This window comes from Symphodus melops (assembly GCF_947650265.1).
Source record: "Symphodus melops genome assembly, chromosome: 3".
Classification (NCBI taxonomy): Eukaryota; Metazoa; Chordata; class Actinopteri; order Labriformes; family Labridae; genus Symphodus; species Symphodus melops.
This window is the reverse complement of record NC_136693.1, coordinates 14,859,644-14,878,639: the sequence shown is the minus strand read 5'-3', so window position 1 is coordinate 14,878,639 and position 18,996 is coordinate 14,859,644. Positions and strand designations below refer to the sequence as shown.

The 18,996-nt window shown below is 40.7% G+C and overlaps 1 protein-coding gene across 4 annotated transcripts in view; it reads right to left on the bottom strand.

Moving 5' to 3' along the window:
• The window catches only part of furina (furin (paired basic amino acid cleaving enzyme) a), a 74,129-nt gene that overhangs the window by 14,072 nt on the left and 41,061 nt on the right, over nt 1–18,996 (bottom strand). For all 4 annotated transcript variants that reach the window (XM_079340256.1, XM_079340259.1, XM_079340258.1 and 1 more), the window contains exons 4-9: nt 17,024–17,119; nt 14,112–14,240; nt 13,843–13,919; nt 5,720–5,808; nt 1,944–2,116; nt 547–759 (exon numbers count right to left, since the gene is read on the bottom strand). In XM_079340256.1, the coding sequence (XP_079196382.1) occupies nt 547–759; nt 1,944–2,116; nt 5,720–5,808; nt 13,843–13,919; nt 14,112–14,240; nt 17,024–17,119 (777 nt within the window). The remainder of the gene's footprint in view (nt 1–546; nt 760–1,943; nt 2,117–5,719; nt 5,809–13,842; nt 13,920–14,111; nt 14,241–17,023; nt 17,120–18,996) is intronic.

Sequence of the window (18,996 nt, the reverse complement as noted above, 5' to 3'; positions counted from 1 at the left end):
TGCCTGTGATGTTCGCCTCGTGCACACAGATGTGGCTGAGAGGATACAAAGTGCTGCCAATGGTTTCAAGCTACTTCTGTGCTCTGCAGGTGGCTGTAAGATGCAAAAAGATGAAGCAGTGTGCCAAAAGAGACTGAGGGAAGGTAAACACTGATGTAAACATTCTGCTCTGCAAACGTTACATCAGGCAGGGTGTTAATTCAACGTGTTTAGGAGACCTCAGGGATACACAATAGATGTTTTGTTCAACACTAAATGTAAAGGTACTTTTGTTTGTTTATAAATAAAAAACTTGGCCCATGTTTTGTGTAACAATTTGTTATTAGGATTATTAATGGCCTTTTTTCAGCACTAATCACCATATCACATAGCTCTAAAATGTGCTGCAATGGAAAGAAACAGTAATAAGTAGCCTGTGCAAGTTATTTTCATCCCAACATTTTAACAGATTAAAAAGGTTTTTTAGTGGAAGAAAAGTTTGATAAATTATGTTTGGAAAAGGTCTGTGAAGGACACAAGAACATAGAGAACACAAGAGTGGCTCACTATCTGTTTCTCGTTGATGTTTCCGGAGCTGTACGTGGTGGCCAGGGTGGAGGAGCAGGCCTCGCTGTACCAGGGGACGTTGCCATTCTGGGTGGAGCTGCTGATGGACAGAGTGTAGATACTGTTGGTGTAGCCATCGCAATTACAGCTGTCCTTCTCCCTCCCGCCGTTGCCAGAAGCCCACACAAAGATAGAGCCCAAACCACCACGGCCCTGAAGGGAGAAGCACAAAAATCAGACAAAAAGGTTTTCCAAAGAAAAAAAAAAAAACATCCATTAATTTATTATCAAAGTCCTTGGACCAGCACTAAGCAGAAATAACTTAATCTCATTCAATCTTTGAAAAGGAATACCAAACATATGAGGGAAAATTCATTTAAAAACAGGCCCATGAAAAGTCATCATCCTTCACAAGGACTGTGGTCACCCCGTAAATTAAAAATAACTAAATATCATACGACAGCAATTCATTAGAAAAAGGCACAAGAGCTCATTGAGATAAATCATCCAACCCCTCAGCCTTTAAATGCAATAACATTCACCTAAGAGTCTCTTATTGTTTTGAGTGGAAACGTCTCTCGCCGCATTGATCAAACACAGCTCTGCACCACCCACACCACCATCTGACAGCAGCATCCCTGTGGTAAGTATCTGTGTAGTCAGTTTCAGCATCTTTAATCAGATCTGTAGTACATGCCTAGAATCCAATTGCTCTGTAACATGAGTCACAGTTTGCTAGCTGGATGTTTTTATTCATCGAGAGCAGACGTAAACGTTTTTATAAGCTAACTTATTTGTTGACATGTAAGAGATTACCGCTTGACAACAAGATTGACATGTGACATGACCGTGTGGTCCCCTGATATTAGGATAACTTGGGTACTTGTATACAAGTTGTTAGGATTAGCCTCCTCAATGTATTTTTTAGTGGTTCATGGATATTGTTTGGCATGTTTTTAGAGCGCGACGATAAGACTTGCTAATCAAAGACACATTCTGAAGATCCATTAATTGTTTCTTCAGACAAAAACGACCTTGATTTACACTTGCAGAGACCATGTATAGTCTAATTGAAAGAGCTGAAACACAAACAAGATGAGCTGGCGGATACACAAAATCACTTCAAGTTAAAAAAAGAACAAGAAATAGGAACTTTTTATTCGTTCTTTCCGTCAGGGCTGCTTCAAATAATTTCCAAGACTTTCCTCCCTGGTGGCTTTCACAGGACATTCCCTTCCATACGTAATTGTTGGGGTAAAAAAAACCAAACTGCTCTGTTCCTGCCGCTTTGTACTCTCATGCTTGAACAGTTCAATTACTAAGTGCTGAAAGGAAGCAACACACAGGCTGTAAATAATTTGACACACACACAACCACACACACACATGCACACGCACCTCTGTAACTCCATGCAGAAAGGCTTCTTTTGCAAGTTTGGCAGGTCCATCAACAGTTTTGCCGTCGTCCTCTGGGCCCCAGCTGGCGCTGTAGATGTCGATGTGTTGGGGATTCAGACTGAGAGACTGGGCCTCCACCATATCAGTCACCTCACCATCCAGCATGCGCACACCTGCAGCCGCATATGCACACGCACAAAAACACATGAGCATACACATGCACACTACAACACAACATGTGTATCAATCATACAGCCCCTTGTAATGCTTGATAATGAACTTCAGGATTTTCTTAAAGGGAAAGGTTGAAGATTTCACATCTAGCATGTCAGCTCATGTTGCTATCACCCTGTGAATACCTGATGATTGATTGGCATAAAAAGCAACAAAGCAAGGCTGCTGTGTTTACAGATCTGCATGTTAACACACTTGTTTGCAATTTCGTACAGCCTGTGTGTCATGTGCGACACAGTGTTGCAGCACATGATGCTGCTGTACATTTCTTGTGCTTTCACTTTAATGTTGTCATGAACACCAGCATGTAAATCAAGGCCAGCTCTATCGATTCACTGCAGCCAGTTCGTAAAACATAGAAACAGAATGAGATGAACTGCATTGTGGGTGAGCTGCCTCCTCATGTGTGATGTTGATTTCTGAGGCTGGAAATGCAGACAATAAGATGAAAGAAAGAGAGCGTTAGACATGTGTTTCAACACGACTGGATAGAATTGGTATAAGTGAGTATTGATCATCAACTTTCTTTCATAGTGACAAAAGTTAAAAAAACAAAAAAAAAAGAAAAACAAGCGGATATTAAACAACAGGCTTCAAAAAAGGATCATTTATGATTGGCAGTGGTAATTGCTTGTGTTCTAAAGAGATTCAAAATGCTATCGATGCAGGAAAGGCACATAGAGAGTTTTTGTTGCTGGTTGAAGACTATTACTTCCCCTTTAAGTTTACAGGATTTTTCCTTTAACATAATTCTTCCCGGTCAGAGAAAGTGCTGAAAATTCAAATACCCGAAAAATCAAAATAATCTCTTTCATTTGATGCATGCATGACACATCAGGTAACTGCACACTGCTCTTTATGGGTTAACAGAAACCTGCTCTGGGTCTTTGAAGTCCTGCAAAAGCATCAAACACAAGATGAGCAGCTTGTGTTTCCATGGCAGCCTGCAATCCTGTGAGAGGGCCATGTGATTCGCTAAACTCAAGTAGCTTTAGTACCCTTCCCAAAAAAAAAGCAAAAAAAAGCAGCATCCATCCATCCCTGGAACCAGAAAAAAGGATGGTTAATAAAAGAGTAGTTTTACTCTTATTGTCTGTTCAGGGCAGAATAATAATCAATGTCAACATGTGGCTAACGAGAAAGTGAACAGAATTCAAAATTAAAAAATGTGTTCATTTTAACTGGTAGCCTGTTGTCTTGCAATTTGTGCAGCCATTTGAGAGGAACTCTTCTTTGTATCATACAAAGTAGAAATCAGTAAGTAATACTCACAACTTTGAGGAAATGTGCTTTTTGCTTTCTTGTATTTAGTGAGGTGAGACGAATGAACTCAACTCATTTTAGTAACCAACATGTGAACCTAAAACTGGCACGCACAGCACTGCTTTGTATGATATGAGACTGAAAAAAGTGGAAACAGTTGACAGAGCTCTCTCTAAGCTGGAGAATAGACAATTAAACCCAAAATCCTTTTGAGAAGGCCTGTAAAAATATTTCCCAAAATGTGGTATTTTTGCTTCAAAAATCATATGTAAGTTGACCGAAAAGACATCAAATTCCTGAAAACAGCCTTGGTGGAGACCCTGAGGGATAGGAGCTCTGAGCTGACATTTGCAGTAACTCCGTGTTATATTTATTGTCCTCTCGTCGGGCCTGAGGATTTTCTTTCGGTTCACCTGAAGGACTTCTTTTAACCCTGAGAATCTCATGTGTAGTTGCAGATCGAAGCCAGCTAAAATGTGTTTGAATCTGAAATATTCCACAGGAGTCTCCTGGGTGAATAATATGTTAGAGCACAGCAGGTGGCATCTGAAGGAGAGTGGACAGGTAAGGAATCAGAGAAGCTTTTGCACTGCTGCTCCTGTATTCAGCCTTTCCAATTAATTCTCCTGGGCCACCAGAATGACTGAACTGGCCCAGCTGCCTTGGATATAAAACACTTTTTCCCCCCTGTGTTTGGATTCTGATGTTTAAGGGAAAGCTAGCTTTCCGTTTACAGTTCATGTAATACAAATCTGGACTCTGTATTAACTGGATCAAACCGGTGCGAAGTGAAAATCTGGCTCATCCCTTAACCTGCCAGTTATGAGGTTGATTTCACATATCGACAAATTAAACTATTACAGGATGGAAATAAGTGTTGAAGGAGGAATCAAATGTTTGCAAATAAGATTTGATTATTTGAATAATTGCTTAAATTTTGCAATTTTTCAACCAGTTTTGAAATGTTGATGTTTGAAGATAAAATTGGTTTGCATCTCCACTCATTCTACTGAATTGTCCAAACTTACAGTGCAGCTAGTTAACTGCAGTAGCTAGTAAGCTAGAGATCAGCAACAGCTACCAAGAGCTGTTCAGAACTGTTAAATGTAATCCAATGTGCTGTCACAGTGGCTGACGAAGAGTTGGTTAACAAAGCGGCTTTTCCTTGAGTAGAAGTTTGCAGCTGATGCTTTCTGAGTCATGATCCATTTATTGACATAGCAGGAAGTAAAGCTATTCAGCTGGAATTTATGGATGACGCTAATATATTTCTGAGAGATAATGTGCATACATCTTTCTGATTCTACAGATTTTTCACAACACCAGGCCGCCTCCTGCTTCATGCCCACACACACACATCGACTGGCTGTGTTGAAAAAAGTTGAATGCCATGTGGTGTGTTCCTGCCTGCCATCTGGAATGATCATAAAGACTGAAGTTATAACACTCGGAGAGGTAATGAAAGCATGCACCAGAAAAAAAAAGGAGCTCCTGCAGTGAAAACACCACACGTTATCAAAGCACAAGACACTGCGCACATCCTCAGCACAGCAGCAAGATAGAAACAAAAGAGAGGCATGTGACCATATCGAAAATCAGCTTTGATCTTGACGTCCCGTTTAATTTGGATAACTACTGGGGAAAAAGGCTTAGATAAAACATCATGAAATAGTAATAAAATATGTTGTTCAAATGAAAAATGTATATACATCAACTTTGTTGTTTTTGTATATTGCGAAGCCACTGAAGCTTCTTCTGACAAACGAGAAGGGAAAGTTTAAAAAAGCGCCCACCCTGAAGGCAGAAGCAAAACAACACATCAGCATGCGAATCCATTTTAGAACAAACAAATGAATTTTTCACAGTATTTTTCCAATTTCACAACGTCAGTTTTTTGTTGTTTTTTTTGGTCAGATTGTACTTTGTGTTTTTTCATCTCTGGCAGAGGAAAAATGTTCTTAAAATAATAAAATCGTTTCATAACTAAAATATGATGTTTTCTACTAACAGAGCCTCTCTGTAGTCAACGTCTGTCACTCAAGGAAAAACCCTGTACTAGATTGCTCATCTAAATCCACGTCCTGTTTGCAAAGTGAATTCACACCTTGTCTGCAAAAATGTCATTTGCTGAAGTTTGGTAAAGAACAAGGTGACATTAAAGTAAACAAAAGGTGAGCTGATTCTGTTTTCTCTCCGGCTCTGTCTTGATTTCTAATCTTACACAATTATGGCAAGGGAGATCAAAAATAAATCACAGACTTGTTTTGAGCTGACTGTACCTCCAATCTTGGCATCGAAGGCCACGCCGACTCCACAGATTCCATTGTTGGCCACTGCAGCAACTTCTCCTGCACATCTTGTCCCATGCCTGGATAGAGGGAAGATAGAGGAAATTATATGGATATCAATAGAGAACACCACTTATCGTTGTGCAGGAGTCATCGCTCAAATTACATAGTTTTTTTTTACTGCTGTATGTGAACCGTGACAGCACAGGTAGTATCAATTTCTAAAAATGATTGCTTATGTAAAAATGTCCCTCCCTAAGGTAGATTCATAAAAATGTTCTTGGCTTCATTTCCTTAAAGCAAATATAAATTCCCACCTAGGTCTGAAAGAAAAAACATTGAGTGTATCAGTGGAGACCACTGTACATTATCTATGGCCTTCTAGCATTAGGAACCTTCCAATGCCTACGGGCCTCGAGACAAGCTGAAGGAGAATCAGATGACATGTCACACATACAGGGCGTGTGGGGGTGAATAAGATTTGCTGTTTTATTAAACCTGGGTCTCTATGGTAAGCTCTAGCTGCAGGCATGGCAGTGTAGAGATCTAAGGAGCTGCTACAGAGGAGCGGATCATCACATTCCAGTCAGGTGCACTCTCATGGTCTGCCAGATGGATTTGCACCGTTAATGCCCTTCAAACCAGAACACAAACCCCAGTGGAGTGCAGCCCTTAACAGAGAGGAACGCTGGAGCCTAGGAAACACTGTGCCACACCAGGAAACAACAGAAACGCAGGAAATTCACTGCTGAAGGAACTTTCTATGCCAGTAGGCATCCATTAAGGCAGTCGGGGTATCCAACCAAAAACAATGACCCTGGTTGCACTACATAACATCCCCTCACACGATAGTTTTTTGTTTGTTTTTTGCTGACAGGATTTCAGGGAAATTTAATATAAGGGTGGTATGCCAATATTGACATTATGTTTTTAAGTATTAAACATGCATTGTGTGATCACTCTCTTTCTCTCAAGTGTCGCTGGAGCAGTCATGCTCTCGTATCATTCATTATGTGGTTTAAAATCACACTTTTTTATTCTGATGAATTGGCTTCCTAACAACGTTTTTTGACTTAAGAATACATCAATCACAGAAATTGAGTTACCTGAAGAGCAGTTTAAACAGTTCACAATAGAGAAGTAAAAGGTCACAAAAGCCACAACCTATTTTTATTCAGCCGTCTTATTCAAAGTTTCTAAAAGACTTCTGTTTTCATTAAAGACACTGGTATAATAACAGAGGGTCAGAGAATTATAATTCCTCCGCAGTTCCTTAGAGATCCTTTTCGACACAGGGGTGAGCTAAAAAGAGCAGAGGTTAATGACAATGTCCCAGTCCAGATCAGCAACATAAACGGAATATTTTACAGGATATGAAGTCGGAGGTTGTAAAACCCTGAGAGGAGACGGTCTGCTGGATGATTAAAAACTTTATATACTTAAAAGTAAACACGCGCACACAAATGTCATCTGGACGTTTTCACAGAGAACTTTATCTCAACATTCCTGGAAGTGCGAGTCTGTTGACTTTGGAGGCTGATGTTCACCAGGCAGCGTCCGTGTTTGTGATGCAGCTGAAGATAAGCCGAAGCTCAGGTGTCTGTATAGGATCCAGAGAATGCACAGGCTCTTAACTCCAGTGTTCAGCTGAGCCTTTTTTTCCCCCCCAAAATCTCCCTTTGACACATTCATTACAGTCACTTACATGGTAGCCTGATTCATAGCATACAAATGCAGCTCTGCAGTTGAAGCTCAGTTTCTGTGTCTGATTATGCAAGAAAGACTTGCCCAATCAGGTTTACGGGAGTGATTTTCCCTGAAGTGATAAAATGGATACAAGGAGAATCCTTCAACTGCTCCCACTGTTTGGGTCAATATGAATGTGAAGTAGAGTGCACCAGTGGGTCAAACACTTTATTGAAATGTACATGTGAAAGCAGCCTGCTCGCTGCTATTAATTCACTGTGGGTCTGCAACATAAAATCGCTTTCGTTTTTCATTTAACGATCCATCCAAGCATTAGTAGCAGAACTATTGTAGGATTCAACATGGTTAGTTCAGATAATGACCTGTATGATGAAAATGAGGTTCTTTAGGTGATGGTGGTTAGGATGTGTCTGAAATCAGAGCTAAAAAAAAACACCTCATTGGCCCTATTACTTTTTTATAAAGCACTGATCTGATCCAATGACTGCTCGTCTCCGATTTCCTCTGACCTTCAACACTACAAGCTCAACACACAACAGATGGAATTACTAAAATAGCTGCAGATTATTTTAAAATATTAATAATTCATACATTTACCCATTGTTTTCCAGTTAAATAAAACTTAATGTGTTCAACAAAAAGAGAGCAAAAATATATGATATGTACTTTTGACTTATACAAAAAAATCATTCAGAGCTGAGAGCACATATAGGCAGGACCAAACAGAAGTTAATGACTTACCTAAAGTATATGTATTATGGCTAAAGAAGTGCTCTTCATAGAATAATCTTGAACCTGCTCTGACCTTTCTAAAAATGAATCTATCAGTGTGACATTATGTGCACACATCGCCCTAAGTCTTTAAGGTGCTTCACTAGACCCGTAAATGTTAATTAATATAACACATGACACCCATGATAAAGATTCTCATAGTGTAAGGCACCAATCCCCATATGTAGGATTATATCATAGCTAATTAGAAGCCTTGACTGTGTGAGTTCATATGTCAACTGAATGAGCACTCACAATGAGACGCCTGAGGGAGACACCAGTCCTCCGACAATAAGAGCCAGGTTTGACTTCATATCCTCAATTTCTCTGTTCCTACACAGTTCTACAGATAGACTGACATCACATGAAACCAGACCTGGATCCAACCCCCAGGCTCGGAATGTCTTAGAGAGGAGGCTAGAAAAGAAGTGACAAGCGCTGCTGCACTGGAGATCATCACATGAGGAGCTGCAGTGAAAATAGTCTGGGACATTATCTGCAGGAACAAAGAGCTGCCTGTCACTACAAGCACATCATTGTTCAATCAGTTGTTAACAAGTACCAGGGATTAATTACCACTGTCAGAATATCTGTCTGATAGATGATTCTCTGACACACGGGTACTCACAGGCTTTATTTTCACACTGGCACTCACACGGAAGTCTTCACTCTCAAGTACACACACTTCTTAAAAACACTTTAAGAATCCAATTTGAAGATGAAGTCCAAAATATTTCCAATGACGGTTCTTCAACAATAAGAAAATAACCATTTAGTTTTTGGCAAAGTCAAGTACTCAAATATCTTGGCCAGTGGTGTTCAAGGATTTGTTGAGGAAAGGGTTTAACTTGATCTGATCTCAAGCAAGTGTTTGAGTACAACAAAGCCTACATACTGAACACAACACGATTACAGTTGTTTCATAGGCACAGCATTTTGTCTTATTTGGCCGGTTTCAGACATGTGCTATTTAACAATGACAGTAAAATACTTTTTTAATTTGTCACAAGCGTCACTACTTGGGTTGGGGGACAATTAATTTTGCAATATGTCATTGTCAGGTTGTGATAGGATTACCTATTAACTAGTGAGAAATATCAGCTTTATAATAGAAAAAATCTAAGGTGGTCTAAAGAGATTTCCCTGACCATTTCAGTCATTGTGTTACTACCTCATGACTCCTCATGGTGGTGCTTAAGTCATGAATGAGATTAAATCAAACAGAAGTCAATTGGCCAAAGAAGAAGTTGACTGCAGGGTAAAAGGAGAAGTCAGAGTGATAATGCCGGACAGTGGAGAGAAGAGGTTAAAGGATGAAGCATAAAGTGAAACAGTGATGAACTACATTAATCCTGGACCTGACTTTTTTTTTAGGGGCATTTTGTATTCATCAGATGATCAGATATCGTGATGTTTCATTATACGATTGTCTTACAATAAATCACTTATCACAGAGTGCCTGGATCGCGATGTCATCATTATCATGGGTGACATACTGTGTTGTACTACATGTGTAAACACATCGCACTTATAACTGAATACAGGTCAAGCTGCTAGCTGAATAAAACGGAACCAAGTGAAGCGATAGTCAAATAGAGTGGGTGTCTGCAAAACTCCCGAAGTGATGCCAGCTTTTTCACATACAGATTAAAAGGGTCGACATGTTCAGCATCCCTTTAGGATGCAACACAAAGTAAGAACAATGAATGATTTTATTTAAAAGACTTCCAGGCCTTCACTAATCCAACCCAACAAAATCCTCATAGAAACGTTTACCCTGTAAATGAGGAAAGGGAGAAGATTTTGAAGGCTTATCAAAGACATTTTTTTCTATTATGCAGAGACAATGTGCAACAATCTCCAGATTCATGCAGCACATGTAGTTCAGATGATAACAGATTATGGTGAACAAAGGGGAATTTCAGTAAAGTCTTGTTCCGATTACAGGCAGGACAATCCCCAGGGCAGATTCTACTCACACTGACTAACTCGGGTTACAGTTGGCTGCAGGCCCAGAGGCCGACAACATGCTCAGGATTCATCCCCACAGCTGGAAGAGCCATTATCATTGTGCAGGACCTACACTCTTGGAGTTACTCTTTGGAGACCTGCTCAAGAGGAATGCTATGGTCATGGAAATGGTGAAGGACTGGAAACATGTTTACCAAGACCTGTAACAGCAGCACTTCATGTCTGTGTTTATTTATTTCACACGGATACTGGTTAAAAGAATTTAAAAAAAGTCAGTCTTCTTAAGCCCCGTTTCCACACAGCAGTCCGGATCAGTACGGTTTGGTTCGATTAAGCCCGATCCCGTTTGCGTTTCCACAGCCACCCGTGCCCTATTTGATAGGCAGCGTGCAAGCCGGATGACGATAGCCGCTACGTAAATACCGTCATGTGATTGCAGCTAATCGCTAACCGCTAACTAATAAATACAACAAAGGAGAAAAACGCTACACAAACAAAACCAACACTGGAAGACATCCAGCAGTTCATCTACTCTGTCACTGACATGTGACTCTTCGTTACAAGAACTCAATCAAGCTTTGTTTCAGAGAAGGCTGTGTGCGTCGAGAAGAAATACAGACGTAAACAATCAGCTGTGTGTGGTTTAAAGACGGCTGAGTTTTCTTTGCCGACGTAACACGGGAAGTGACAATTCTTTCCACCAATCAGCGGACTGCAGTGTTTAGCTCCACCTTTTCGGGTTGGCTTCACATTCCTGGCACTCAAACGGAAGGGTCCCAAAAAGTGGGACAGTACGAGTCGGTTATTTGGGAATCTTTCCCGGGATTAGTCTGTGGAAACGCTGCAAAATGAACGCCGTACCGAGATGAATCGAGCCGAACCGCTCGATGGAAGCAGGGCTTTATTGATGGTCTAGTTTGCTTTGTAGGCGCATCAGTTTCAATGGCATTGTGTTCCAGAACATGTCCAAAAATCCTCACAGCAACTTTAAAATTATTTTTCTCGCTTAAGCCTGAAGATTTTAATTTGTTCTCTGACCTTTTCTACTTGATCTTACTTCTTTTTTTTTTAAAGATCAAATATGAAGGGAAGGGGACAGCAAAAGTTGGGTACATAAGGGTACAGGCAGCCCATTATATATTTTGGGAGCATGTAAGGCCTCATCAGATTGGCAGTTCAAACATCAAGTGGCGCAGCCAGACGGTGATGTGTGTTTTTCCCCCCAACAACTATTTTTTCCTCTCATCGCTCATTGTGGCCCAATAGGTGGATCAGCCAGTCTGACATTTGCCTGAAATGCCAGATTACCAGCCCAGTGCCCGTGTCCATCATTGCATTGATCTTTTTTTATCTTCAAAGTCCCACTCCTGGCCCCATTGAGAGTCTGCTACACAACATCTTTCACTCAATTGCTTTTTCTCTCTTGCATTAGCTTAATTACTTTCTCCAAAAATCGTTGCGGCTCTAGAGGCAAGATAGTGTTTGCTGTTCATTAGTCTTTTGGTTGCACATAGCCTCAAAGGTACATCAGAACAACTGTTTTGCTCTGCTTGTTCTTAAGTCTAGTAATGGTTCTGCCAGTTCACTAATGAGCTGGCCTTCAGGAAAAAAAAAAAAAAAGTCTGGACATGTTTTTTAGAAGACAGTAAAGAGAACAGTATGATGGAAGTGTCGAAGGAGGGATAATTGTACGGTCTAGTGAAAATTAATCAATGCGTGTCGACATTTCTGAATATTTTTGTTGAGTCATTTCGCACTTTCCAAATGTTTCATGAGCTATATATATATATATACACATCAATATTATTTGCTATGTTTGTTGCACATGGTTATAGTTTAGTAGTTATAATATGACACTTCTCCATTGTTTTTGAGGTAAGTCTTGCATTTAATTAGGAGGAAACGAGTCCAAAGAACAAAAACGAAGACTTCCAGCGTGTATTCAAGCGTGAAAAGATACAGCTTGTGAAAGCATCCTGATATGAGTCAGAAGAAACCTTGGAAAGAGAAACTCCTAGATCTCATGCCCTCTTAGACAAACAAGTCGTTGAATGCTTACATTGCTGCTAAACTATCCTCACTGCTTCCTGTATGCCGGGAAAGAAAGGCTGCTTTATGGAGGTGAACAGATTTGCGCTTTCTGCAGGGAACAGATACTCACAGTCTTACACAACCTCACGCATTTTCATGCTCGCCCACAGCTTGTTTACACATGCATCTGCACCTACCCACCGGCAAATAAGCGAAACACACGCACATACACAAATATGCTCGCTCACATTTCATCCTGCCATGAGGAAGACACAGAGAGCTGGGTGGCGATAGATAAGGGCTGAGGTGAGCGAGGGTTGGAAGGAGGAGCAGCCAGAACGAGGAAACATCAATAGTGAGTGTCTCGGCTGGGCTCTGGGCCACCGAGAGCCCCTAGAAGAGCTTATTCGTACTTTGGCATAGATTGAGGATCCGTGGAGCTGCACCACAGGGATGTTCTCCTTCATTCTTCAACAAGAAATTCCCAAATTAGGGTTTTGTCGGTGGCAGTGGTGAAAACATTTAAGGGCACTGGCACAGAATCATAAAAAAACACTAACACTGGGCTGAAGTATAAAGTCAAGAGTTATCATTTAGATCTTCATGTTTAGAGGAACTATAAGTGATTCATTTAAAATGTGTTAAGTTATTTTCTGAAATAGCACACTCTAATACCAGTTAGAAAACAATTAAACACCTACGACAGTCAGCCTCCATCTTCGATATGCTTAACAAAGCCATTAAAGACTTTATAGAGTACTGGCATAGCTGCAGTGCTTTAAGGTCATTTCGCCACTCCCACTGTCTCCATCAGGCTTCCCTATCCATGATGCCCACACTCTGTCTGCTGGAGGTGTTTGATTTCCACCCATGACAAACTATTCTTCTGTGTCTATGGCCCGTTATCATAGTGAAACTTACAATCAAAAAGCTTCTCAGGCTTTCCAGAGTTCCACAAACTGCCGATTATCAGAAGAGCTCATAAGAAATTGAAGTCAAACAAGGCAGGTGTTGGGAAAGAAGGAAGACAAGCACCAAGAGATGTGCAGATTCATTAACGCCGAAGAACTAAATTGAATCAATTCTCTGCAAGGCATCACTAAGGTTGGTAAACAACCCCTAATGTCATCAGCAGAGGCCACTGCAATAAAGCCGTTTTCTTCACACACTACCTTAATCCATGTGTAGATTTACATGACTTACCCTGGCTGCAGAAATGCCTCGGGGGTGACCCGGTGGCTTAAGAGGCTAAAACAAATCCACAAACTGGAAGTTGGGGACAAGCCCTACATGAAGAAGTAATCGTACAATTGTGGAAATCAAAAAGCATGAAATGGAGAAAATTAAAATGTCTTGGACAAAACAAACCTCCCAGGCATTGGCCTTCAATTTGTCTGACTCCTATAAAAGTCGCCCTTTGACTCGGCAGTGGGTGATTAACAACCACAGGCCTATTTACACATCAGCTGTCAGCCTTCAGACAGTGAGGGGGAAGAATTAATCAACACGTGTCATTTCATCCTGACATGCAGCAGGCGTTGAGGAAACAAAAGTGTGTGGTTCCAGAGCAGTCTGGAGGATGAGTAGAAGAGTGAAAAACAAATTACAGTTGGAGGTTGTTGGGGTTTTTTTACCTGTTGTCATTGAGCTGCGTGTATCGAGGCTGTGGATCTGGGTCGCCATCGTTCACATCATAGCTGGCATTCTCGTCCTTAGAGAAGAAAGAAAAGATTAGCTGTCAGAATCAGCTATTCTCAGTTTCTAAGTATGCAAAAAAATGTCTTAAAATCCATCAGCTCCGTTCTAAGAAGTCACTATCTCTGCTCCATTTATTCTGTTCTTATCTTTAGTCTTTTCGCTGCAACTCTTATGCGGTCTCTACATGCGAAGATTTCATACTCACATAGTTCTGGCTCAGGTCCGGGTGGTTCTTCTCTATTCCATCATCCAGGATGGACACCACCACCCCTTTACCCGTGTAGCCCAACTGCCACGCAGCTTTGGCATTCAGGTCACGGTGGTTGCTGTTATACTGAGGATGGAGAGGGCAAATAACTTAGATTATCAGAGAGAATCTAATTTATCTGAGAGACACCTGAGAGCTGACAGGACTGTGCTTTTAACTAAAGCCTGAAGGGCTTAGTCCAAAATAGAAGGCAATCAATTAAGACATTTAGATGAAGAGTGAGCTTCAGGGACAAAAAGATACTGCTTATTGGGTTTCAGTCATTCTCCCTCAGAGTGAAACACTCGAGTTTCTAAATGAGGGCGAAAAGGTATTACAATGCGTTAAAGAGTATCTCGATTCCAAAAGCATGACTGCATGCATGCAATTAATGCATTTATTAATAATATCAAGCAGAGGAGTCACACCCAGTCATGATTCTGTATGCTTTTTGATTGGCTTCTAACATTCAGCTCGACCTTTGGTCAAAAGCCCTGCACGGTTTTAAATGGAGTTCACCTTTTTCTTTTTTTTGTCTGTCACACAGGGAAAGGTTTGCTTTTTCAACCTTGTAACATCATTCACACTTCAACCATCGAGAGGAAAATCAATTAAAGCTGAATGTTGTGATCTGCAAAGCTGATTCAGATTGTAACGGCCTTCCGCAGACGATCAGCGGAGTCTCTTTTTCTTTCATCCCTTAATATCAGAATTCCTCCTGCACACTGAGAGCTTGATCTACTGTTTGAGATTTCAGCTTTGAGGCGAGTCGATGATTCATCATTGGGGAAAAATTCTGTCCTATCATTTCGATATCAGAAAAACACTAAAATATTCATTGTAGTAGCAGATGCTGACCATTAGTATCTGTCCACAAAGGACGCCCTGCACACAGACCCACCCACACTCTCCTCCTCAGGCCGGCTGCTTTTGGTTTTAATGAGGCCTGACTTATTCTCTGCCAGGACAGAGAGCACACTTCTGTAAGCTGGCAAACAGCGCTTCATCTTTGAGCTTCTACATATAGGAAAACTTTATTTTCCCCAGGTGCTTCACACCTAAAGCACACAAACATATCTTCAAAAAGAAATAATGTTGTTTTTTCTCTCTTAAACATCTTGTAATTCACAAACAAATATTGATTCAAGGAGAAATGAGAAGCTTCATATACCGGACCATGAATGATACTTACGTCATCGAAAGCTTTGACGCAGATAGTCGAAGGTAAAAAAACATTGTTTTCTTGCATGTTCGTAGTATGGCATCAGGGACGGTTTGACCCACAAGCACATTCAAAGTGAACGTCTCCGGACCGATTAAAGCTTTTCAATTGTATTTGGGGAAATCGGTCGATTTACCTAAAGGACAAACTGCATCTAGAAGAAACAACAAAAGGTCTGCTTCTCCAACAGCTCCATTTTATGATGCAATACAAACAACTTCCTGGATTCAAATCAGCTTAAATTTGATGCTGACTTGACATTTCATTTTGTTAACAGCGTACATGTTCATCTGTATTTTTTCTGGTCAGTGTTGAAATGATGACATTTATATTCTGCTCTGAGCTCGGCTGATCTCACCACTGGAAAAGATCTGAAAACAGCAAAGGTGTTGCTCCAGTTTTCACATCTTTTGTTGTTTAATGAGCTCACAACCTCACAGGCTGCCTGCAGACGCAAAACACAAATCAATCTGACTTTTTACTCTCAGTCGTGTTCAGCACTCTGATTTAAACACATTACTGAAGCGACAACGATAATGTTCAAGAACATTATGTATTCTCTGCTTCTTTGTAAACAGTTTCTTATCATACATGATTTAAATATACTGCTTTATCATGTTTTGCTGACCTGCAATGAGCTTTACATTTGCCCCTAAAAGAGGGTGCAGCTTATCAAATGCAAGGTTTTGGGGGGTTTTTTTCATCAATTTGACAGTCAGAGGAACATCTTCTAGCCATGGCGTACTTTTTGGAAAATATATCATTTAGAGAACATCATTTCATGCACCAAATGTTTTATTCTTTCATTCTTTGCCCTCGCATATAATGGCCTCAAAATAATTGAGAAAACATGGCAGATTTACTGATCATGAAAATGTTATTAGGGTGCACTTTCATTCCTGAAACACAGTAACAAGCTTTTCAATTTTCCAAATCCATATCCATCACAGACGGGATTTACTCGCTATCAGTTAACCACTTTCAATTCTTGTGGCTAAAGTCAGAAACTATTACACCGAGGAACATTGATGAAACCAGGCAGCAGGCTTTTATCTGCTCATTTGCCTTTCAAGCTGCTGTTAACTACAGCAACAAGGGAAGTCAGCCTGCCTCCGTCAAAGCAGACGCATTTTAAACTACTGGTGATGCAAGTCTGTTTTGCATTAGCATGAGTCTTCTTTTGCCTGAAGCCTCCTCGCAGTAATTGAAGGAGGAGTGGAGCTGAAGAGAAAATCTCAGGGGCTGTTAAAGCTGCTTCTAACAGGCCAATGTATCAGTGACATTCCTCTAGTCAAACGTAAAAAATCAATCAGCGGAGAACAAGAGCGCTTCAAGGTGAATCACCTGCACTTTCCCTGCGTTCTCTCTTTGTAATCACAAAAAGCAGAGAATCACTCTGTGTACGTCTCTGCTTTTGTTCAAGCATCTCCTTTTAGTAAATCAAAGTTGTGCTTCTTCTTCTGCAAACAAGACACATAGACATACATACATTATTGGACACACACCGGCTTGTCTTTTGACAGCAGAGGAAACAACATCACCTCAGCTTTAATTAGCTGTGTTGACTTTCAGCAAATAAAAAGCTCAACAAGTATTCAATGCTGATTTGTGTCAAACACACACGCCAAACTTAATGTTTAATACTCACCAGGTACCACTGATCTCTGAATTTAGGATCTGAAGGGTCAGCATAGACGTCCCTCTTTTTCCTCCGTTTTGACACCTGTTGTTCCGCCCAATTTACCTGAAAAAATGAGGGCATAAAAAAACAACAACATATTTTTGATATAATGCTTAGCAAAGAAAAATTACTCCAGCTGCAATAAAAGACAGTACAAGAAATAATGATGTACTATCCGTGAGGATCACCACATCAACACATAAATAAAGATCCAAATTCTCATCAGAATGACGTGAGACTAAAGACGACGGGGCATCGAGGACCCCTCGCTTGACGGATCAACTCCACACCGGCCGGCCAATTTAAATGTCTAGATACGCGTCTACGTAGAATGAGATACACTAAGATATAACATGCACTCGGAGAGAATCTTAAGACATATATGCACACAAAAAACAAACACACATTTTCAGTCCGAGTCTCACAACAACAGTAACCCAGTATGCAGCTGGCTTTCCTAATGTGTGAGCTCCTGCAGGAAGTGTTGACAGAGGCATATTGCATACAAAGAAAGTAAGCCTGCATCTTACTCCCTCTGCACAATCGTGCTGGCTTTACAGCCAAACTGGCTAGATGGAGCAGAAAAGAAACTAAATATGTCAGTGAAAGAAGACAGAGAGCTGCCTGCCGCAAGGACGGAGCACCTGATGTGAAGGACGAATCACAGCACACCTCTCCCTCTCTCTCTCTCTGCAGATCACCAGAGACTCGAGAGGAGAAGAAAAACAAAGTAATGAAGGTCACATCAGCAGCAACGATGAAACAATGCCAATTGAACATGAGCATAATAAATGCGTGTCATGGGTTCATTCCTCTTAAGGAGTAGAGAGGTTTGTGTGTGAGGCGTCATGTCTGTGTCTCATATCTGTAACTGGTTTCCAGCGGATTCTTACTTGGAAGATGAGGTCAGCTGTGGCAGATTTCCACACTAAACATTTCCACTTTGACACAATGGAGTCAAAAAAAAAACTACTGCTGACAAACTATGTGTCAGCAAACACTTTTTTGGGAAAAAAACCAAAAACGTTGCCAGTTGTGGGAGGAAATCACAGTAAGTAGTCTGCGTTTGCGCTGATGGAAAAAAGCGGATGACCAAAAAAAAGGGGGGGGACTAGAGTAGCTGTTCAGATTATCTTCAAAAAATTGAGTTTGGCTAGTTTTCTGGAGTTGTCAACATTTGGATCTTAAGAAGAAGAAAAAATTCTGCTAAAATCACCCGCAGATAGCTACAAGAGGCGGTGTCCCCTGTTAAGGGCTGATACCCAGTCAGATCTTGCCTACAGTCCACTGATCGTTGGATTATTTGTTTTTGTGCTCAATCATTCATATTCTCATTTGCAACACACAACATATAACACATAATTAAATTTGTTCTCTAGACTTAGCATTACAATGTATTCTACGGCAGGACTTGATGAGTCCTGCTTCATGGTGAGCTTACTGTTACACGTGCCCCTTTACAAAACAGGGCATAATTGTATTGTTCTTAAGTTAAACATAGTGTGTTTCTGATACAGACGGGCAGGACTGTTGATGTTTGCTCCCACTTTAACATGGGTCATTTCATTATTAGCCATAGCCGCTAGCTTAAGACGAGATGGCTAATGTGGCTATCAGCTAATTAAATGGTTAAAGCTAACGTGTTCAGCCGGCTCGATCATGAAAACTGTGTAATATTTATACGTTTCTGAAACTGGAGTTTCATTGACCTCTTTAAATTCATCATAGAGACCGGGTGTCGGTCTTTCAGATAGTTTGCCAACGTTGATGTGCTACTGGACTTTTTAGCCACCACTTGAAGCGTTGATTGTATACGGAGCTGTCGAAATCCGATACTCACTTTTTGATTTTACATGATGTCAATTCAGGTCAACAACTGTTAAACTGCTTTAGTGAACAGGCCTGTTATTGTTAGCGTTACAATTACAACCACAAGGTGT